General features: G+C 37.6%; 1 protein-coding gene across 4 annotated transcripts in view; it reads right to left on the bottom strand.

Annotated features, from left to right (window-relative positions):
• Nucleotides 1-1,336: 1,336 nt before the first annotated feature.
• EMSY (EMSY transcriptional repressor, BRCA2 interacting) overlaps nt 1,337-24,828 on the bottom strand; it is a 117,201-nt gene continuing 93,709 nt past the window's right edge. For 3 of the 4 annotated variants that reach the window (XM_053560531.1, XM_053560532.1, XM_053560534.1), the window contains 7 exons: nt 19,366-19,530; nt 16,870-17,025; nt 15,253-15,294; nt 12,490-12,641; nt 9,409-9,972; nt 7,943-8,443; nt 1,337-3,438 (listed from right to left, as the gene is read on the bottom strand). In XM_053560531.1, coding sequence (XP_053416506.1) covers nt 3,244-3,438; nt 7,943-8,443; nt 9,409-9,972; nt 12,490-12,641; nt 15,253-15,294; nt 16,870-17,025; nt 19,366-19,530 — 1,775 coding nt within the window. In that variant the 3' untranslated portion in view covers nt 1,337-3,243. The remainder of the gene's footprint in view (nt 3,439-7,942; nt 8,444-9,408; nt 9,973-12,489; nt 12,642-15,252; nt 15,295-16,869; nt 17,026-19,365; nt 19,531-24,828) is intronic. The other variant, XM_053560533.1, reaches the window with a different exon arrangement.

Here is a 24,828-nt window from a genome sequence, read left to right as displayed (position 1 = left end):
AATGTCTATCCATTGATGAATGGATTAAGAAAATGTGATACATCCACGCAATAGAATGGCCATGAAAAAGAATATAGTCCTGACACACGCTTTGAAAATACTATGCTAAGTGAAAGTAGTCACATAAGACCATATATTCTACTATCACTTATATGAAATGTCTAAAATAGGCAAATCCATAGAGACAGAAAGATTAGTGGTTACCTAGGGCCTGGGTGGTGTTGGTGGCAGTTTCAGGATTACAGGGTTTCTTTTGGGATCAATAAAAATGTTGTAAAATTGATTGTGGTGATGGGTTTCCCAACTCTATGAATATACGAAAAACCACTGACTAGTATATTTTAAATGGGTGAATTGTATGGCATGTGAGTATATTAATAACACTTTTTAAGATGCCAAAGTTCATGATACATTGCACCTGCAATACTAGGCACTCATTAAAGTTTACATTAAACCAAATGAATGTTTTTTTACCAGTGTCTAACAATTGTTAGGATTCTAATAATTCTGTAGCATTTGCCCTGTAATCCCTGAATATCCTTTGCAGAGATGACTTAAAATTACTTTTTTTTTTTGTATTTATTTATTTGAGACAGAGTCTCATTACATCACCCTCGGTAGAGTGCTGTGGCATCACAGCTCATAGCAACCTCCAACTCTTGGGCTTAAGCAATTCTCCTGCCTCAGCCTCCCAAGTAGCCGGGACTACAGGCGCCTGCCACAACGCCTGGCGATTTTTTGGTTACAGTTGTCATTGTTGTTTAGCAGGCCTAGGCTGGGCTAAAACCCACCAGGTTTGGTGTATGTGGCCGGCACCCTACTCACTGAGCTACAGGCACCGAGCCTAAAATTACTTTCAATTTATGGACTTAAACATAAAATCCTAATAGATATAATGCTGAGACTTTTAATAAAGAAATGTCTGAAAATCCATTTATGGCATCTCCACCTACCACTGGAGAAACCTAAGAATCATTCTTATTTTCTCATTTCTTCATCCCTCATATCCATTTCATCAGTGGAAAGCCCTGTTCACAGACTCCAGAAAGGTAGGATTTTTTTTTTTTGTTCATTATGGTATCCCTGGTGCTTGGAATGAATGGTATTGGTCACACAAAAGATGCTTAATTAATATTTGCTGAATAAACAAATTTATGTTATATTTGGAATTAGCGCATTTAAAAGAAAAAATTTGATCTCTCATTTGATAATGTGTTAATATACATATGTATTTTTTCAAAACTTGGACTATGCCAGTTTTGCCATTTTCCATTCCAGTTGTGGAAAATATTAAAGCCAAATCTCAAAAGGACACAGGTAAGCTATGCTGCCAAAATATATAGAACATGACTTTATTCAAGCTTGCTCTTGTTACCTAAACCATGAATATTTAAAAGATACTTTATTTTATAAAAACTTCCAACTGTAAGTAATGGATTGACCATAACAGAGGGATTAACCTGAATACATGGATAGGCTTTGGGGGCCTATGAACCCCTAAAATTGTATGCAAAGCCTAATGTGCAGTTAACACGTGGCATGTGTATCTTTTTGGTGACAGTTGATACTTTAATCAGATTTCCAAAGAAATCTATGACCCAAGAGAAGTTAAAAAATTACTTAACTAGAACCAGAGTCACAAAGTTTTTTAAACATGAATTTGTACAATAAAATAATATCCCAACAGCTCCATCTATGGGTAAGTCATTATTACCTAGTAGAAATATTGACAGCCACCAGAGATCAGTGCTTCTGAATGCTCGTGTTCAAATCTTCAGTGTCACTCCAGTGGGAATTATTAACTATAATATCACAGCTTTTTTACCCAGATACAGATGCAAAAGTTACGGAACTGTTGATGAATTCTACTTACAGTACTTCAGCACCAAAAAACTGGGCAGTTATGCTGATATATGTATGTACAATTCAACATTTGTCAGTCTTAAAATGCTTATTTATAGTCAAATCTCTATAAAACCGTTAAAAACTTTTCTATTTACATTTTTTAAAAACAAAAGGTATAGTTTCATTTACCACAACTTGTCAAAACTGACTCCCGTCCTCCCACTCCCTTACCCCTCAACTCTACTTGTGACAGACAGTAATCACAAGACCAAAACATACTGCTCAAACAAACTGCCTCCTAAAAAGGTAGAATACTTAAAAATGTTACATTGAGGACTGCAAATGAACTGTTTATACATTTCAAAGGGGCTTAAACAAAAGTTATGCCATAAAAGTCATTTTCAGTCTTAGTCCAACATAAATGTGCAATTTCAAGGTTAAGAAAGCATTTTGTATTTATGAATACAAATGAATGATTTGTCCTTAACATAACGGAACATTTCCTTTGGGCCAGAAAATGTTTCTTTTTCTTTTCCTCTGCTTCACAATGAAACATTTTCTAATAAGTTTTCTTAATGGAGGAGGGGAAGGGAGGGAAGAGTGGGTGACAGAGGTGGAAAGGGCTGGAAATTCTGGTTTACAAGAAATTTGTCAGAAGAAATATGATCTGCTCTGAAATGTTTACACTTAAATAAATAGAAGGCAAGTGTGCTGCCTAAAGCACAAAGGAACAACACCACAATAAATTAGCATACAACTGACGAGAATGTACAAGCCACCTAAAAAGCACTTTCCACTGGTTAGGGATCCAATTTCCCCCATCCAACAAGGATTCTTTAATGCCAGTATGTTTCAAGATATTTATAAACTAATTATGAACTGAGCAAATGTAAAATGTTAACCAATTCAACACTTCCAGGGATTTGCAAAAACATAAAAAATTAAAAAAAAACTTTTCCCGATACATCATTTCAAAATACAAACTATTCACAGTCTCCTTCAAGATAGTATTTTGCTCAGTAGAAACCAGTTGAGAAACATTCACAGGAAAAGTCTCTTTCTACTATAAGACAAAACTTTTCCATTGGCCACGGTCCAACAGAGAAAGAACTCAGGTCTTAAGTCATTGTAAATATGCATCTTTTTTGTTTGTTGTTTTTTGTTTTTTTTTTTGCCTTTTTCTTTTTTTATTAAAAAAAAAAAAAAGTACATTCCCCTTTGAGTTTTATCTTGTTTTAAAACGCTGCTCCTGCAGCAATATCTTGTTGAAACACAGCTGTTTTTGGGTCCACAGCCTAAGTATGGGCAAAGTGCTCTTTTTAGACATCAAAATACAAGAGTTTCCCTGGACACCTGGTAACCAAACAGGTTTTAAAGTGCACTACTGTGTCCAAAACACTAGGACCGTTCAGCAGAACTCTGAGAGGGGCTGGGCTCGGTTCCATCCTCTGTGCTACTGTCTATGTCCTGCTCCATTGCTGTCTCATCGTCATCCAGCTGCTGACTGGTGAAGTTGTTTAGCTCAAGAAGCCCACTGGGCTCTACTACCACATTGGAACTGGAGTGACAAGGAATAGCATACTGGGGAATGGCCTGAAAGAGAAAACACAAAATTTTTATGGTAAGAAAAGGCAAAAGAAGGATTTCCCCAACAACACTAAGAAAACTGACATTTATTGGACAACTACTATATGCCAGGCACTGTGCTAGGTGCTTTCTCATACACAATAATATTTTACTAAATCCTCGCAAGAAAATTATCATTCCCATTTTTGGACGAGGAAGGTGAGAAGGTAGGTGACTTAATTAAAGTCACAAGTTGGTCAAGGTTAATGCCAGGATTCAAATCCAAGTCTAGTACAACTCAAAGAGATCTTTCTACTTCTTTATGGAGCATCTTTCAGCAAAGGAAGCTGAAGTCTACTGCATAATTTGATCATTAGGTAAATTTAAAAGTAAATATAGTCAAACTCTGTTCTTTATTTGCGAGATGAATGATTAATTTGCTAATACCACAATGTATTTTAACCCTGTTTTGTGGTTCAAAGGGGAAGTTATTCAATGGAAAACTATGTTTTTCAGAGTATACCCTTCCAAGGTTTTTGGATTCGGATTTTATAGGGCTCTGCTCCTTTTATGGAGCTGTTCTACAACTCTGTTAAGTTGTAGATAACTGGTAGCATTGCAAAATAATTCTTGTCTAAAGACATGCAAATAAATTCTGTCTAGTGGAGGTTCAACTGACTTCTCTCCCACACTGTGGAAGCCAGTTTTGCCTGTGTTTGCACATTCATTTCAGTATTTCTGATCTTAAAATGTGTTTTTCTTTGGATCGCCCTGTGAACTGGTTATAATATCTTACTGGTTTCCTCATTAATAATGACAAATTAAAAAAATTAGTTAAATTAAAAAAAACAAAGGGGAAGTTATTTGTTGAGGTCACACAGTAATAACCTTTACTGAAAATGAGATAATGAAATCATTCAGGTACAAAAGAGGTCAAACCTTGCCTTTAAAACAATAAAAATACCAGTAGAAACATTTGCTGTGGGGTTCTAAGTAAATATCATAGGCATATAGCCTTGTCAGATGCCTTTTCCTCATTTTTATTAGTCTTTTTTTATTTTTTATTATTTATTTATATTTTGAGATAGGGTCTCATTCTGTCACCCCAGCTAACTAGAGTGCAGTAGTGCCATCATAGCTCACTATAATCTCAAACTCCTTGACTTAAGTGATACTCCTGCCAGCCTCCCAAGCAACTGGGACAACAGGTGCCCACCATCACACCCAGCTATTTTCTATTTTTTGTAGACACACAGGGGTCTCACTTTTGCTCAGACTGGTTCAAACTAACTTAAAGTGATCTTCTATTGGGCCCAGCCTCTAGACATTTTTTTTTTAAAGGTTTATCAGTTCATGTCACATCTCTGCTTGAAAGTCTACAATCATCTCCCATATATGATCAAATCCTTACCACAACTCCATAGTAAACTCACTTTTACTGCAGGGCTTTTGCACCAGTCCTTCCCCTCTTCCTGAATACTCTTCCTCTAAATCTTTGCATGGCCGGCTCTATCCTGTCATCTGCAATTTAATTCAAATGCTCACAGAAGCCTTCCTTCTATGACCACTAAACCACAAGTAGTGGGCTGGTCCTACCTTCTACATCTATTACATTCTGTTACATTTTCTTTATTATATTTATCATGTATTTGTTCGATTACTACTTACTCTTTGGATATAAGCTCTATGAGAGCAGAGCACAGACCTTGACTATTTTATTCATTGCCTAGAGCTTTGAACAGGGCCTGGCACACAGTAGATGCTCAATAAACCTCTGAAAGATGAATAATACACTTTTTGCAATACATTTTTAACATTAAAAACCTCAGAGCAAAAGTTGAATACTAGTACTGTACAAATATACCTGGCCAAAATAGCCTTTAACTGGGGAAAGAAAAATTTAACACCATCAAGAAAATAATGCAAGATGCCTAGGCATTAATTCTAGGGTGGTGAAGTTTTGTTTGTTTCTTCCTCTCTCTTCCACATTGCTAATCATTGTGAAAAACTACTAGACAGGGTCAGGAGAACTGGATTTTAGTTCAGCTCTGTCCCTGACTTGCTGTGGGGCTCTGAGTAAGTTGCTCCATTTCTTTAAGTCTTAGATTAACCTTGTGTAAAATAAAACAGTTGGAAGATAACATTCTAAGATCCTTGTAGTTCTAAAAGTTTATGACTTCCATGTAGAGTCCTTCAGGAAAGAAAATGTATCCATCTTGTTTACTTCTCTATCCTTACCACTTAACACAGTGCCTGGAACACAGTGGTTAATTAATATTATCTTGAATGAGGGAATCAATAAATGGACCAACGAAAGAAAATACAGATTGTCTGTTTACAAATGACAAAACGCTTTCTATTCTAAGAATTTAACATCAAATACTGAATTTTCATACATCATTCTTCAAAGAATCAAAGCACTTCACAGACTCAGAAAATCAATACTTCAGATCAAAGCTAAATGTAGCTAATAAGATCTGAAAATATTCTAACAATTTATTACTACTGAGTATAATAACAGCATATATCTTTATTGAGTATTGCTCTACATCAAACACTTGACCAGATGTTTTACATACATTTTCTCACTTAATCCTCAAAACAACCCTGTGAGGTAGAAGTTACTGTTTCCACTTCACAGGTGTAGAGGTTGTTGACTCAGTTGCCCAAAGCCACAGTCTCCTTACATAATGAGTACAAGTGGAAATCAAATCTAGGGAAGCTCAGGCTCCAAAAGCTTGGTTCTTAATTATTCTGCTGCCCTTACCTCTGACACAGCAATCTAGCACATGAGACATGTTAAAATTTGGATGAGAATTCTGTAGGGAACCTATGCATTAGCTATCATTGTTAATACATGTAGCAAATTACACGTTCAGCCCTGTTAATAAAGTGTAGAAAAATAATTTCCAAATAAGCACTCTAAAACTATTTTCAAATTAGTGAGCACAGAAATCTAAATCCCTAGTAGCTACAGTAAATTTACTAATAGCAGTATTAGTTACCATCAGTTGGACAATCACTATGAACCAGGTACTGTACTAGGTGCGTAATTTTGTCTAAATCCTTACAGCAATCCTGTAAAATAAGCATTACTTATTCCCATTTTATCAATGAGAAATCTAAGCTAGAATGAGGTTAAGTGTCCTTGCCCAAAGTAATTAATTTTGTGTAATCCTTTCATAAATCTTATAAAGTAGGCATTACTTATTCCCATCTTACTGAAGAGAAATCTAAGGCAGGGTGAGGTTAAGAAGCCTTGCCCAAAGTCATAGAAAAAACGGCAAAGACAGAGAACCATTCCTTTTCTACCATACCCTACCTCTTCAGGAGAAAATTTTAAAAATCACAACTCCTTTTTTCAAGGATTATTTAATTCATTAACATTTGTTTTTATAAAAAGAAAAAAATTATTGAATATTTAATGGCCATTTCTACTTGCCTTTTAGCATTTTCCCCATATGTAATTTTTATCTTAACTGGCTTAATATTGGTCAATTTGCATTCTCTCATAGTTTGACATCATGGCAAAGAGAAAGTTTACCACAGAAATTACCAAGTCATACAATAGTGGATCTATGATAAGTCCACTATTCTTCCACATTTCAATAAATCCAAATGTTCAATTAACTAAAATGTGCTGCTCTGACATCTGCTAAGCTATTTAACACCTTAGCAAAAATAACAAATGTCAAGAAAACAATCTGATACTTCGCAAGGGAAAGAGAAAAATAAAACACAACCTCTCAGATAGAATCTGGACTCAGTAATTCTTCAGTCTTGGTCTATTACGCATGACGAGAGACGACTTTTAGAAGGAAGGGAATGTGAGGCATAGGAAGATCTACTGGCAATCAATATTCCACTATGTTAACTAGCCTATACTTACCAAGGCAGGCAGTAACCATAACAAGATTTTTTAAATAACAATGATTGAAATAAAAAGCAAAGTTTATGATTAATACCAAGTTAGATACAAAATTAAAATATTTAGAAACATCCTCTTAGAATGTGTTTCTCTAGGCATCCCAGTTCATTGAGGTTTGACTGTCCTAAGAACCATAAATTTGGATCAAGAACAAGAACTGTTTTCCTAAGGAAAGGATCCCTGAAATTAACTTGAAATAAAAGTATAATCCAGTTACATTCCAGGATTTTTTGAGCAAAGATTGAGGAATCTAAAATTTGAACCCAGGAAATCGCTGGGTTATTCTGGGTTAACTCACTGAGTTAACACATTGACAAGTATGGCTTGTATCTTACAAAATCAAGCTGACACATGGGCTCAGGGCCCTCTATTGCCTTTATGGTGTGCTGTGTGATAATATCCACCAATTTTCTATGATTTTCTCCCAGAAAACAAATATAAATTTGTATATTTATAATAGATATTAAACCAAATTCTTCAAAGACTATCTCAAAGATAATCTTTATGTCTTCTTAGCTTGACTCTGCCAGTGACTTCCCAAAATACCCCAAGACCACAACTCCCAAGATGCCCAAGATTTCTCATTTTCCTTATGATTCTTACCTGGATGATAATTTCTGCAGTGCTCTCTTCAGCTTTCTTTTGGCCTACATTCTGTATACGCATGAATTGGCCTGTCGTAGGCATTCCTGGTGCATCGATTTTCCTTGTTGTTAGGGGAGGGCCAACAGCGGATGGACTTGAACAGGACTCTCTACATTTCTGTTGCTGGGGAGTGGAATTCGCCATCCCTGCCACCACCATGTGGGTGGAGGGTAATGATCCTGTTTCACCAGTGAGCATACTAGTGGCAAGAGCTTTCTTTGGGGGTTCCACTACCATATGCTCTACATTTGTATCAATCTGTGCTTCCATCAAAGACATTTTCAAAATGTCTGACACTGCTGTCTTCTCAGAGGCCTGAATGGGAGATATGCTTGTAACTGGTGATGTCAGCTTAGGCACAGAACTGCCACCAGTTATCTTTGTAACTGTGGGAGGCTGGCGCCCCTCAAAAGTTATCTTTGTAACAGAGGATCCTTGGGTTATAATTGGCTGCTCCACCTGAAAATAAATTGGGGTTGTGTGTGTTACAGCTACATCTCTTTGAGAAAACCTAATCAAACACCCCAAACAATATGGCAAAAGAAACATTTGTGTGGTATACTAGGAAGACATTTTTGAAGCTTGGTGCTTTAAAAAGAAAGCTGAATAGGAAGGATCTGGTTACTTTTATGGTACCTAGAGAAAGAAGAGGGGTTTATAAAACTTTTTTCAGCCAGCCAAGGTTTATAGCAGTAAAGGAATAAAAAGTCACAGCAGCCTAGTTTCCTTTGGGATTTATATCCCTAAACAGTACTCCTTTAACCCGGCTCAAATTATTTCATAGAATCTTCAGCTTTTTAAAATAAAAAAAAGTAAAAATTTTTCCAATCTTTTGTTTAAAAATACATTTATACAAACATATTGTATATATACATATATGTATTTATAATATACACATACACACATGTATATCACTCCAGAACCACTGACTCACTAATATAATTTTTCTTATTAATCACAGATAATTCCTCTACAATCTAAAACATAAATTTATTAACTAGACAGTGAGGCGTAAACTACAAAGGAAGATGTTCAATGATGTTCCTTAAAAGAATGCAGTTTACTTAGCATTATTGCTACAGAAATAGTTTATAGGCATGAAAATAAATATTTTATAACTAAAAAATAAATCAACTTAGAAATATTGCTTCTATGCACTGTTAGTCAATGCTGAAGTGATTTCATTAAAAACTGCCTGGAAAATTAAGTTCTGAGCGCTATGCTTTTTTTCTTCCTACACATTAATGAGTGCATTTCTTATCTAACGTCAACCTTCTGCTGGGGCAAAGTAATACCAGCATAATGAGGCTTTTGGGTTTCCTCTTGCCAGGAGAAAGCACTGCTACCATGACAGGGTTGTGATGTTCTCATTGTTTTCCGTGAATAGAGAAGTTTAACTTTGCATGCTATCAGTATTCCGTTACCTGGCTTGCCGGCTGTTTCTCTGATGAGGCTGCGAGCGGCATTTGGCCCTGGGGGGTTTGGGGCTGCACGTAGATTTTGGGCTGGTTCGGAGCCTGCTGTAGTTTAGGAAGCTGCTGCGTGGTTTTCACCGCAAGCACCTGGACCACAGTCTGAGGGGGCTGCGCCATTAAGGTAGGAAGCTGCCTGTCTTTGGCCAACATGGGATGCTGTGTGTGCTGTACATCTGGCTTGGGCTGTGCTTGTTCTTGCTGGAGAGGGGTGAGTTTCTGATGCCTGATGGAAAGCTGGGGCATCTGTGGGAGTTTGTGTTGGAGCTGGTCTGCCTGCAGGTGGATGGTCTGCTTTTGCTTAGTCTGGAAGCACTGCAGGGTTTTCACTTGCAGCTGAGTCTGTTCCAGCGGGGGCTGGCTAAGTTTCTGCGGTTTAGCTGACTGTGACTGAGTCAGGGCAGATCGGTAAAACAGACCCGTCTGAGGGTCTAAAGTCTCCATCTCTTCAACCTCGCCCTCTTCAGTTCCAACTTCCTCGCTGTGTTTGGTAAAAGCAGTGTGACTGCTTAATGCCTAGGAAAAAAAGGCACAAAGTCAGAATGAAATAAGAAAAATATCTACATTTTCCTCAAACTGGAAAAAGAGTTATTTATGAGATTCATCTAAAATTTTTCAGAAGAGCCTTAAAAGACCAAAAAACCTCAAGGGGGCTTTAGATCAAAACTCTTATTATTTCAACTCTGCGATATTAAGTGCTTCAAAAACTGGTATACTCACCACGATAAGAAAAGTCCTAGAGGGCCCACAACTTACAAAAAGGAGAAATAAGGTAGGCACAGTCCAACACAGAAAAAGAAGAGAAAAGCTTCCTGGCTCAGAAGACAGCTCTTTAGCCTATTCATGAGACATCAACTTATCTAAGGAAAGAATGCAGCAACCAAAGAATGAGGCATCTAGAGAAAAGTCAAGGTTCAGAGAAGCCCAGTGTGGCCATGTGCATGGCCAGTGCTGTCTGAAACGTCAGGATGCTGGGAGAAGTGCCCATCCCAGTCCCCACAGAGAACCCTCCCTGTAGGGGGTGGAGATGGTTCTTCAGGCTTCACCACGATCCATGTGAATCACTTCTCCACTAGCCCTTCTCACTCCTTTGTTTAGATTCCAGACTGACCAGGCAACAGCTTCCCAGAGACCTGGCTCCCGAGGGGAAAGAGACTGGGGAGGGGACAAAAGCTCCCCTGTCAGTGGAAAAGAAGACTGACTGGTGTCAGATGGATTGGGAGAAGAAATCATCTTGAGTGACACAGTTAGGGCTGGCCAGTCTGATCTTTCTAGGTATCTGGACAAATGTCAATGTCAGGATCTGCCAGGTGAGGGACAGCCTCCAGCTGAGACTTGCTACCCATAAAACCTCTCACCAGTTGGCTTCCCTGAGGGCTGCAACAAGATTTGCGTATACCCATTCTTCCCATGGCCCTGTCATATGGTATGTTTTCACTCTAAACGTTAAAACTTTGGAATTCCATTTTAACTCTTTTCTATATTACAATGACCTTACACATACAGTTTTTCATCTTTTTTATTTTTCCCGCAGTTTTTGCTGGGTTTGAACCCACTATCACTGGCATACGGGGCCGGCGCCCCACTCCTTTGAGCCACAGGCGCTGCCCACTATTTTTTTTTTTTTTTTTGAGACAGAGTCTCACTATGTTACCCTCAGTAGAGTGCCATGGCATCGCAGCTCACAGCAACCTCAAACTCTTGGACTTAAGCAATTCTCTTGCCTCAGCCTCCAAGTAGCTGGGACTACAGGCGCCCACCACAACGCCCAGCTATTTTTTTTGTTGCACTTGTCATTATTGTTTTAGTATGCCCAGGCCGGGTTCCAACATGCCTGCCTCGGTGTATGTGGCCGGTGCCCTAACCTCTGAGCTACAGGTGCCGATCCCACATATAGGTTTTCAATTCAGTATTTCTTCATTGCCTTTTAGGTAGTTCACTTACAATTAGGTATTGCTCCTTTCTGAGTGATGTTTATTTATGCGACTACTAAAGCTACTATGTTAAATATCACATCTATGATATAACTGTGTAACAGAGCAGGTTCACTTGGGTTTAACTTCTGGCTCTGCCACCTGGAACGAGTTACTAAACTTCTGAGAGCATGAGTTTCCTCACTTGTAAATGAGGAATAATATACCCAACTTGCAAGATCATACTGAGAATCAAATAAGTTAATATACTTAAAGCTCAAAGCACAGTATTTGACACAAAATAAACCTATCAAAGTTTTTTCTTTTCTCTATTATCTTTAATACCAGACATTCCTATTTTACGTTATATTTATATTCTCAACTTCCTATCATATCTCTTTCTCTGAATTGACTACATATAATTAATCAAATATTTACCTATTAATTTATGTTCCCATGAGGAAAAGCATAAACCAAAACAAAACAAACCCAGCAGCAAACAGCTAAACAAGCCAAATGCTATTTCATTTGAAAATCTTATACACAATAAAACACATAGAAATAGTGACCAATTCTGATGTCATTAGATTCATCTAGATAGCCCTACCCATTTTGAAGTGGTAAGCATTCACAGAAGATTCAAAAATACTATTTTCTGGTATTAAAATCCTTAATTCAAGCTGGGCACAGTGACTCACACCTGTAATCCTAGAATTTGGAGGCTGAGGCAGTTGGATGGCCTGAGCTCAGGAGTTGAAAACCAGCCTGAGCAAGATCGAGACCTTGTCTCTAAAAATAGCCAGTGTTGTAGTGGGTGCCTGTAGTCCTAGCTACTTGGGAGGCTAAGGTATGAGGATCACTTGAGTCCAAGAGTTCGATGTTTCTGTGAGCTGTAAGGCCACGGCACTCTACCAAGGGTGACAAAATGAGACTGTCTTAAAAAAAAAAAACAAAACAACCAAAACACCCTTAATTCATTTCCTCTACTCATTTCTCATAGTAAATTATACAAACACTCTATCATTTGTTTATTACTCCTCTTAAAATAGAAGATGAAACTAAACCTTATTTCAGGAAGGAGATAATTACAGAAGACAGAAAGACAAAAAAGAAATACAACCTGCTGCATAATGTGGGTGATTGCTCCAGGGGAAGATGCTGGGATGGACTTCACCACCACTGACGTCTGTGTTGCGGTCTGTGATTGAGCCACATGCTGGAGCAGGGTCCGCTGGGGCTGGGAGGGCTGTTGGGGCTGGGAGCGATTGCTGACTGAAAATAGAGGAGGTGATGATATTTCTCCAGAAATCACCACAGCATCTGTAACCAGTAGTCATTTTAAACAAATGTCTGTGAGCTTGCATCACAGAGAGAAAGTGTAGTATTGTGAACTAGGAGGCAGGAGATCAGAATCTGCCCATCTATGAGCTGTGTGACTCTAAGAAAAGTCTCTTATCTTCTCTGAGACTCTGTTTCCTCATCTGTAAAATGGGAATAACAGAGTTTTTATAAGGATGAGATGAGAAATATATGAGGAAGCACTGTGAAAACACTTTTCACAAAGGAGGAACAAACTTCTTAAAGTTACATCCTCCTGTCAGGCATATTCATTGTCTCCACTGGTTTTTATCACATTAAGGTAACAAAGCAATAATCCCAGACTAATATTTGAAGAGAGTAAGACAATTAAAGTTCATTAATCTCCTACTCTATTTGAAATGCAATACAAACAACAGGGGTATTCTTTCCTTTATATGAAATGACTGTCTCATAACCTTATAGTTCCTAAAAATGTAAGAAGTCAGGGTGATACTGCATGAAATAAATCAGACCAAAGAGTCACACTTGAATTCTGTCCTGCTTTGTCACTAACTAGCTAAGTGAATAAGAGGTCACTTATCCACTATTAGCCTCTAAAACTTAAGAGGTTTTGTTTTGATTGATTTTTTTAATGAAATAATGCTGTTTCTACCTAGGAGAAGACCAAATGAAGTAACAGACTGAAAAATGATCCTTAAATTATAAAGTACTAAACAAATGTATGGTTACAAAAAGAACAGAAAAATCTGTACTAGTCATCTGAAATTTAGCTCATCTGACACAATGGGTTAAGAATATGGTATAGTGACTCAGCACCAATAGCTCAGTGAGTAGGGCGCCAGCCACATACACCAAAGCTGGTGGGTTAGAGCCCAGCCTGGGCCTGCTAAACAACAATGACAACTGCAACCAAAAAATAGCCAGGTGTTGTTGTGGGGGCCTGCAGTCCCAGCTACTCGGGAGGCTGAGGCAAGAGACTCGCTTAAGCTCAAGAGTTGGAGGTTGCTGTGAGCTGTGACACCATGGCACTCTATCAAGGGTGATACAGTGAGACTCTGTCTAAAAAAAAAAGAATGTGGTGTAGTAAATAACCCCCTTTTTATTCTTTTGCTACAAAGGTCCCATGAAGTAACTAAAACTATATGTATCTGCATAAATGCCAATTTATCATCTTTTACCAGCCTCAATTTCAACTTTTTAAAGAGTATAAGCATTCATGACTACCAAATCTACAGAGCTTTAAAAACACTTAAGGTAGTGGCACCCATAGCTCAACGGGTAGAGGGACAGCCACATACACCAACGCTGGTGGGTTTGAATCCGGCCCAGACCAGCTAAGGCAACAATGACAACTGCACCAGAAAAATAGCCAGGCGCTGTCTCAAAAAAAACAACAACCAAGACCCCACACTCACCCCAAAACCCAAACACTTATGGTTACTGGGAAATTGATCCTTTGAAGCAGGAATAGATAAAATACAACAAACCTGGAAATTAGATAAGAACTTTGCAGTTACTAAAACTCTCTTAATAATCCATAATTCTAGTGTTCATACACTTAGATCTATAATTTTGGATCATGCTTAGAAAAGAAATTTCATGCTCAATGTAAAAATGTCATCTGTGTACTATAAAGATGAACTTTAAAACTATCCAGTGAAATATCACCAGGATCACCAGTATTCTTCTATAAATATATTACAGTACCTAACTCTTTCACAATATGTTTATATGTACATTTTAAATTATATTGAGTTAATAAAATCTTCCATATGTGCTTAACTGAACTGAAAGGAGTCAAGGTTTACATTAAAACAACTATTGAAATAATTTACAATATGACTCAATAAGAGAAAAAACAAATTATAGAAATACTAAAATTAAGCAAGGAAATTAATACTGTTGTTTAATGAAAGAATCATTAGAAATGAATTACATTTGAAAATAAATTTCACATAAAAATAATTAATAAATTTCATGGATTATATAATCTGTTTCTGTTGCCCATACTAATCTTCATAATTATCATATTAAGTTTTTTATTAAGAAATGAAATGGATGTAAATAGATCAACTAAACCAATTTAAAAATAAACCTCCTTTGGGAACCATTAATTTCTTCATAGTACTTTCCCAGAGTTTAGGAAAAGAAAAGAAAGATAATGCCCACCACAGAAGGATACCAGGGGCACAGCCAAGCATCTGGTTTTGAAGTCAAAGAAAACGCTCAATATGGCTGCAGGTATGGTGAGTAGAGATTGTGAAAGGAGGTCACAGAATGAACATTCAGAAAACAGCTGAAGTGACCTTAACTGGGCCATATAAACACTATAAAACAGTTTATTTCTTGAAACAACTTTTATTTTTTCTAATGATAAACTGCTCATTTCTGAGAAAACATTCCACTATTCTGCAAAAGGAAAATCTCTCTTCCTTTCATTAAGTGGAGCTTACCTTTCCTCTACCAGATCAGAGTAGAGCGCATCCATTTAAGTGGTGCCCCCCCCCACCAAATAATCATCTTTTACCTTCCATGATACTTCAAATGGATGCACACCACTTACCTAGAAGGGGAAAAGCAACCTCTGTCCCCTCATCAGTGCGTTCTGAAAAGGATAAGTAAAGGGAAGAAATCACAGGTCTTTTCATCTATTTGCCATTTAATAATCTAGTCTACCCAGAGGTTTAATACTGAGTTCCCCAGAATAATGGCCTCTGTTTTAATTAACTTTCTGCTAAGTATCTCTAAAGAAAGACTCTAGGCTCGGCGCCTGTAGCTCAAGTGGGTAGGGTGCCAGCCACATACATCACAGCCAGCAGGTTCGAATCCAGCCTAGGCCTGCCAAATAACAATGACAACTACAACCAAAAAATAGCCAGGCGTCGTGACAGACACCTGTAGTCCCAGCGACTTGGGAGGCTGAGGCAAGAGAATCACTTAAGCCCAAGAGTTTGAGGTTGCTGTGCCGTGGCGTCATAGCACTCTACTCAGGGCAACAGCTTGAGACTCTGTCTCAAAAAAAAAAAAGGAAGAAAGACTCTAGATGGTTTTCTGTATCCTAAGTAGAATTCCCTTTTGGCAAAATTTTTTTTTTTTTTTTTTGAGACAAGAGTCTCACTATGTCACTCTGTGTAGAGCACTATGACGTCACAGCTCACAGCAACCTCAAACTCCTGGGCTCAACTGATTCTCCTGCCTCAGCCTCCCAAGTAGCTGGGACTACAGGTGCCACCACAACGTCCAGCTATTTTTTGTTGCAGTTGTCGTTGTTTAGCTGGCCCAGGCTGGGTTTGAACCCGCCAGTCTCGGTTTATGTGGCTGGTGCCGTAACTACTGTGCCACAGGCACTGAGTCATGCTTTTGGTAATTTTAACTCATGAGTCTTAATAATATCTCATAAAATTAAGCCAAAAATTCCTTTTCCTTTGTGGCATTTACAGACTTCAAATATTTGTAAGTTTACATTCTCCTTTAATCACTGTTTAAGAAAATTTAAGATAGATGTTCTCCTCATATTGCCTCATAAGTCAGCTTTCCTTATACACATTACTACTCCCTGAACTATTTCAAATCACGAGGTAATGAAGTGTTCAAAACAGAAAAGCAGTATTCTAGGTGTGGTCTCGCCAGAATATGAAAGAATCTATTATCCTTCCTGCTCTACTTCTTCATATATGCCATCCAAAAATCTCACTAGTACTTTGCTGCCAGACCACATTTTAAACAAATACTTAATCTGCTTTCCACCAGAGCTCCTGAGTATTTACAGGGATTTGAGGTTTTCCACACTTTTTTATATTAAAATAAAATAGTTGGATTTCATACCTTCTTGTCCCCTGGACCCATCTCCCCCCAAATTAAAAATCCAGATGCATAAAAATACTTGTTCTTAGATAAAAGACATTTTATCCTCTCTTTACAACTGCTACACTATATTCACAGATGTTATTTATGGTCAGCTTTGCAGTTTTATGTTACTTGCAAACTTTGTAACATCTTATTTTTTTTTCCTAGTCATTAGAAATAGGGTAAATCCCAAAGATGCTGTAAATTTACCAGAAAATAAATAGGAAAGAGCTAACAATATAAAGAATATCTTTTTTTCTCCCAAACAACCATCCCATGAAATCCAGAAAGGTAGCTCTCCTACCTTACTAGTACATTTTAATAGGACACCTACCAGTAGTGATGTATTCAGCAACTAGTTCTGACTCTACCACAGCAATTGATGGACTCTCAGGAGAATGTCTCTTTTCCTGGGTCATCTGAATAGGCACTGCCATTTGACTCAAGTCAATAGTGGGTTGTCTTGGTTTAGATTCCAACTTTTCCTTTACTGCATAAAAAAGTCAGGAGAAAAGTTAACTTTTATTACAAACAAGAACCAAAATCAGAGTCATCCACAGGAATAATAAACCAGACCTCTGGGGCACCACAGTGGAAGTGTCTAAGCAGACAGTGAATAAAAAGAACAAGGCAGGCTTGGCGCTTATAGCTCAGTGAGAAGGGTACCAGCCACATACACCAAGGCTGGCGGGTTCAAGTCCGGCCTAGGCCTGCTAAACAACAGTGACAGCTGCAACCAAAAAATAGCCAGGCGTTGTGGTGGGCACCTGTAGTCCCAGCTACTTGGGAGACTGAGGCAAGAGAATCGCTTTAGGTTGCTGTGAGCTGTGACACCACAGCACTCTACCGAGGATGACAGTGAGACTCTGTCTCAAACAAACAACAAACAAACAAACAAAAAAGAACAAGGCAGACTGCTATGCATGGCTGTATAGTGAGTGTATAATTTGTATAACCATACTCATCAGCCTGCCAAGGACTCATGTAATCATACAAAAATCCTTCCCCTATTATCTTTAGGACAACCTAGTGGGTGTTTCTCTTGCATACACTCCCCCTTAGGGTATTTCCTTTACTCTTCTTCCAGTAGTACCAGATAGTCTTGAGTTCTTCAACCTAAAAAGGAAGGGTGACTAAGCAGTACAGTGCATGATTTGCTCTAAGGCACGTCTCCCCAGGTGTACAACATAATCTCCCCAGGTGTACAACATAATAACCAGTTTAACTGAAGCTGCTACCAATATCTCCAAAGAAGTGTTACAATGTCTTCAATGATTCTTAAGAATACATTTTTTCATAAATTAAAAAAAAAGAGAATACAAATTTTCATTGTTAGGAAGAAAATGGGTTTTCTATTTCTGCAAAAATGCCTGATATAAAAGCCTGGAATTGAGAATGGTTCCCACGAACACATTCACTGAATTCACTTACAAATTTTTCTACAAAATCTATTCATTCAAAATTCTTATCTCTATAAGGAATTAATGGAAATAGCTCAGCACTACAAGGACAAGGAACTAAGGAAATACCTAAGGCCAAAAATGACACCAATAGGATTAACTCAAGACTGATATTAAATACTAGAAGTGATAATTAACAATAACCAGTGACTAACTCCACTGAATGATCATTCCCACCAAATACGTAATGTGACAAAAGCAAAACAATCATTTAACTAAAGAAAGCAAAACAAAATAAAATGAATACAAAAGTCACCCCACAAGTAGAAAGGATATTAAACCAGGAGCTAAAAGGTGTGGTCTTGGTCTGCCACTAACCAAATGGATAACCTCTCTAAATCTCAGTTTACTTATTCGTAAAATGAAAGGGTTGAATGAGGTCACTGCTAAGGTCACTTAAATACTCTAACAATCTTTGACCTATTATAGAAAAGTCAGTATAACTTCCACAAGTTTGTTCTAGAATTTTTCAAAGATATTTAGTAACCAGAAATACTGATAAGACCTTCTTATATAAGGATAGCTTTGTATGGAAGCTCAAGTGTCTAACCTATGCTGTAAGAAGAAATAAATCTGAAGATAAAATTACAACAAATCAAAAAGTTTGCAAGAGCCAATAATAGCCACAAAACTATTCCACTAGTGCCTTCAATCTGCCTCTTGCTATTCCTGAACACAAATGGCAACTACACTGCACCTATCCTTGCTTAGAAGTGATATCCTTTTTTGTTTGTTTGTTTTGAGATAGGATCTCACTCTGTCGCCCAGTTTGGAGTACAATGGCACAATCATAGCACACTTCAGCCTTGAACTCATGGGTTCAAATGATCCTCTTGCCTCAGACTCCTGAGTAACTAAGACAACAGGTACACACAACCACAATTAGCTCATTTCTCTAATTTGTTTAGAGATCTCTTATTTTATAGATTTCTTTTCTTTTATTTCTTTCAAGATTTCTTAATTTTTAGAGGTCTTACTATTTGCCCAGGCTGGTCTTGAACTCCTGCCTCAGACTCCTGAAGTGCTGGGATTATAGGTGTGAGCCACCGTGCCTGTCCAGATCTACTTCTTTCTGGTAGCTAGAAACAATAGGACTTTTTAAGCAGGAGACAAAAAGAGGACAAAGTACTGTCATTTTTTTTTTCTTCTTTCTAAGATAGTCCATCTGTGGTTCAGCACTCCTGTGCACATCTTAATGAACTAACAAGTAAACAAACTGTACCAATGATTATAGATAAGTCCAGAGGGGGAAAATGTGTTCAAATAATAGCAAGCCCCCCCAAAAAAACAAAGAAACCAGAAGTAGTATTTTAGCACAACCCATATCTAGAGAAAACATGCTTCATTCAACCAAGCATGTGAATTCATACCTGTTGTCTGTTGAAGTTCTAATAGAGCTTTGATTGTTGAAGTAGCTGACTGTGATTCACTGGATACATCCTGATAAATTATGGTGGGGCTAGTCTCCATTGCAATCTCATGTTCTGACCAATCCTGACGCCGGGAAGCAATTACATGAACTACAGGCTGGGAATCTGTTTTATATTAGTAAACAAACAAACAAAAAATTTTATAAACAAAGTTTCTCTTCATTCATTCATTTATTCATGAATTCCACAAATTAGGCACTTATGTGTCAGAATCTATACTTAGTATTAAGGCTATAAAGGAGCTCACAGAATAATCAGAGGACGTTCAAGCACAAAGTTGCCTGGTTTGGGAGACTGATATGTAAAAAGACAAATTACCATTCATTGTGATAACTGCTATACAAATAGGTGTGCATTTGTGTAAGTGGGTGCATATTTATGTGTAGAACCCTGCTTCCCCAAAAATAAGACATCCTCCGAAAATAAGACCTACTTAAGGAAAGATAAGACGTCCCCTGAAAATAAGACCTAGCGCATCTTTGGGAGCACACCTTAAAATAAGACACTGTCTTATTTTCGGGGAAACAGGGTAAGAACAAAATGCTATACGAGTCTTATTTTCCCTGAGGCACCTGAAAATATATTCTGTACTACAGCCTGAGCATTCAGTCAACTCGTACTGGATGGCTGAATTACTAAAAAGCAATTCTGTCCGCTGCCAACAAGATAGACAACCTAGAAGCATGATATTAACAGCACAGGCATAACATGGAGTTCAAAGTCTTGGGTTGTATCCCCCACTATCAATTATTAGTTAGTTGATTCTTTGGATCTTAGTTTTACTATAAAAGCCTGAAATCGAGAATGGATTGCCCACCTACCTCATAGGATTTCTGAGGATACAATGAAATGTAAATGAGCTTTATAAACTATGAAGAACAATAAATATGCTATTGTGGTGGTGCTGGTGGTCTAGAAGTTCTCAATTCTAAGACTCTGCTAGTTTTATAATAAATTACAGTCCTATTTCAAGGCTGATTATTATATATCCATGCTATACAAGTATACGTAATATGCATCAAATGAAGCAACAAATTATTGAATTTTTCACCTATAAAATAAGCAAGCTGAATTATTATTATTATTACTTTTTTTTTTTTGAAACAGAGTCTCCTTTTGTTGACCTCAGTAGAGTGCCAGGGCATGGTAGCTCACAGCAACCTCAAACTCTTGAGCTTAAGCAATTTGCTTGCCTTAGCCTCCTGAGTAGCTGGGACTATAGGCGCCTGCCACAATTCCTGGCTATTTTTGGAGACAGGGTCTTGCTCTTGCTCAGGCTGGTTTTGAACCTGTGAGCTCAGGCAATCCATCCACCTCGGCCTCCCAAGTGCTAGGATTATAGGCGTGAACCACCACGCCCAGCCCTGGATTAAATTATTACTGACTTCCTAGACTCCTTTGTCCAAGGCACTGCAGAAAAAAATGTTGAGAATATAATGGCATGATTCTTACTCCCCAACTTAGATTATAATGGGTGAAACAGAAAGTAAAGATATATGGCTTTGTATCTTGGGATAAATATCAAATGATTAGGGAAAACCCAGACAAATATATAGAAAGTAAGAGACTGCTTTGAATTGGATGCTCAGGGAAAGAATCAGAGAAGAATGAAAAGAATTTAAGTAAGTCCCCAAATCAAGAATAATTATAATGAAAATTCAACCCTCTATGAATCTTATTTTTGGACACCACAAAACTGTCCAAAAATGTTAAAGCAAGGGTAACGACTTTTCAAACCAAACAGCCTACCTGAAAAAACCCAAAATCTATATACAATAGATTTAGAATTTTTCCTTTTGAGACAGTCTCACTTTTTCGCCCTATATGCCACAGCACTCTCAAACTCTTGGGCTCTAGTGATTCTCCTGTCTCAGTCTCCCGAGTAGCTGGGATTACAGGCATCCTCCATGCCTGGCTATTTTTAGAGACAGGGCCTTGCTCTCTTGCTCAGGCTCCTGAGCTCCAGCAATCTACCTACCTTGGCTTCCTAAAGTGTTAGAATTATAGGCATGAACCACTGCCCAGCCTAGATCTAGAATTTTTAATTACTACTAACAAACTATATTCCTCCCTACCACTGCCAACCACTGGTAGAATATATGCCACACCGGGGTTGTATAATTTCCATTAAACTTCCCCCAATACGGAAGACTGAAAGACACTAACCTGTAATTCCAAATGCCATATGAAGCATATAATAGTTTTTCTTTACTTATTATAAGTAGCTATGTAGAATTTAAACTTAAGAGAATCGATATTACAGAACCATTTATATAATGTTCTGAAACTTACAAGTTCACATGATGATACAGGTAAAGAATGACTTTGCAACTCAACTCTATGAAACACACTGAATATCCAGAGGAAAGCAGGAATTGTGTTTGTAGAGATAAGGTAGAAAGAGGCAGGACACGGGAAACAAATTTTCACACTAGAGCACCATCATTCCAAATAATATCACCCTGTAAGTACTAGGGAGACTGCTCTCTTTCTGCGTATACTGAGAAAGAGAAACTGATCATGATAAATTATTTCTTCAACAACTCCAACAGCTGTAACACAAAATGAGCGTGTGAATCTAGGTGATATCCATATCTTGAATGATTTTCCCTTCTACTTCTAACTATGCTTTAACAAATCTACCTTTTATAGGGTCAAAGAATGCAAAAACTGGGACACCAGGAGCCTGATCTCACCAGCCTGACCATTCCGCTTATCCAGAGTACCTCCATTTAGACTTCTCTACCTTTCTTGAGGATAGCAGCTTGCTGTCTTTCCTCATAGGTCATTTAACAAATATTTACTGGATATCTACTACATGTTAGATACTAGAGAAAGATACTTTTGTATTATATCCAAAGACGGACTTAGGCATCCCCTATGTCTTTATTATAAATGACCTATGTTACACCTTAATAGAATCTTAAGACCTCACAAGTTAGAAGGAATCTTAAAATTTATTCAATGCTATCATCAATCCTATGCTAAAGTCTTTACAACATCTCTCCAGGCTGGGAACTCTAGCACTAGAGAACTCACTAGTTTCTAAGGTAGTTTCTTTACACCTGCGCAATTATGACAATTACAAAGTTTTCCCTTTTTTTTTTTCACAATGGGTCACCATTTTGTATATTTTCTGGCTGCTGCTTCAAAAGATGGTATCATATTGATAATGACCATCGTACATAAAGTGCACTGTCGTTTACACCAGTTCCTAAAGTAAAAATATATCTTATAGTATTTTTATTATTACTTTTTTTTTTTACTAAATCATAGCTGTGTACATTAATGCGATCATGGGGCACCACACACTGGTTTTATAGACCATTTGACATATTTTCATCACACTGGTTAACATAGCCTTCCTGGCATTTTCTTAGTTATTGTGTTAAGACAATTTATATTCTACATTTACTAAGTTTCACATGTACCCGTGTAAGATGCACCACAGGTGTAAACCCACCAATCACCCTCCCTCCACCCATCCTCCCCCCTACTTCTCCTCCATCTCCCCCTCCCCCATATTCTTAGATTATAACTGGGTTATAGCTTTCATAGGAAAGCCATAAATTAGTTTCATAGTAGGGTTGAGTACATTGGATACTTTTTCTTCCATTCTTGAGATACTTTACTAGAAGAATATGCTCCAGCTCCATTCATGTAAACATGAAAGAGGTAAAGTCTCCATCTTTCTTTAAGGCTACATAATATTCCATGGTGTACATATACCACAATTAATCCATTCGTGGATCGATGGGCACTTGGGCTTTTTCCATGACTTAGCAATTATGAATAGGGCTGCAATAAACATTCTGGTACAAATATCTTTGGTATAATGTGATTTTTGGTCTTCTGCGTATATACCTAGTAGAGGAATTATAGGATTGAATGGCAGATCTATTTTTAGATCTCTAAGTGTTCTCCAAACATCTTTCCAAAAGGAATGTGTTAATTTGCATTCCCACCAGCAGTGTAGAAGTGTCCCCCTTTCTCCACATCTACGCCAACATCTCTGGTCTTTGGATTTTGTGATATGGGCTAATCTTACTGGAGTTAGATGATATCTCAAAATAGTTTTGATTTGCATTTCTCTGATGCTTAAGGATGATGAGCATTTTTTCATATGTCTGTAGGCTGAGTGCCAGTCTTCTTCAGAGAAGTTTCTCTTCAAGTCCCTTGCCCGCCTGTGATGGGATCACTTGTTCTTTTCTTGCTTATACGTTTGAGTTCTCTGTGGATGCTGGTTATTAAACCTTTGTTGGAGACATAATCTGCAAATATCTTCTCCCATTCTGAGGGCTGTCTGCTTGCTTTACTTACTGTGTTCCTGGCTGTGCAAAAGCTTTTTAGTTTGATCAAGTCCCAGTAGTGAAATATTGAAGCTGCTTCAATTGCCCTGGGTGTCCTCCTCATAAAATATTCACCCAGACTGATTTCTTCAAGAGTTTTCCCTGCACTCTCTTCTAGTATTTTTATAGTTTCATGTCTTAAAATTTAAATCTTTACTCCAATGAGAGTCTATTTTGGTTAATGGTGAAAGGTGTGGGTCCAGTTTCAGTCTTCTACAGGTTGCCAGCCAGTTCACCCAGCACCATTTGTTACATAGGGAATCTTTTCCCCACTGAATGTTTTTAATTGGCTTGTCAAAGATTAAATAACAGTTAAGTAGCTGGATTTATCTCTTGGTTCTCTATTCTGTTCCAGACATCTACTTCTCTGTTTCTGTGACAGTACCATGCTGTTTTGATCACTATCGATTTATAGTATAGTCAGAGGTCTGGTAGCGTAATTCCTCCTGCTTTGTTTTTATTTATGAGTAATGTCTTGGCTATTCGAGGTTTTTTCTGATTCCATATAAAACGAAGTATTGTTTTTTCAAGATCTTTAAAGTATGACAGTGGAGCTTTAATAGGGATTGCATTAAAATTGTATATTGCTTTGGGTAGTATGGACATTTTAACAATGTTGATTCTTCCCAGCCATGAGCATGGTATGTTTTTGCATTTGTTAACATTTTCAGCTATTTCTTTTCTTAGAGTTTCATAGTTCTCTTTACAGAGATCTTTTACGTCCTTTGTTAGATAAACTCCCAAATATTTCATCTCCTTTGGCAATACTGTGAATGGAATAGAGTCCTTAACTGTTTTTTTTTTTTCAGCTTGACTACTGTTGGTATATATAAAGACTACTGATTTACGAATGTTGATTTTGTAACCTGAGACGCTGCTGTATTCCTTGATCACTTCTAAGAGTTTTGTAGTAGAATCCCTGCTGTTTTCCAGATATACAATCTATCATCTGCGAAGAGCGAAAGTTTGATCTCTTCTGACCCTATATGGATACACTTGATCACCTTTTCTTCCATAATTACAGTGGTTAAAACTTCCATTACAATGTTAAAGA

The sequence above is a fragment of the Nycticebus coucang genome, chromosome 14 (assembly GCF_027406575.1).
Source record: "Nycticebus coucang isolate mNycCou1 chromosome 14, mNycCou1.pri, whole genome shotgun sequence".
Taxonomy (NCBI): Eukaryota; Metazoa; Chordata; class Mammalia; order Primates; family Lorisidae; genus Nycticebus; species Nycticebus coucang.
This window is presented reverse-complemented; position numbering and strand designations above follow the sequence as displayed.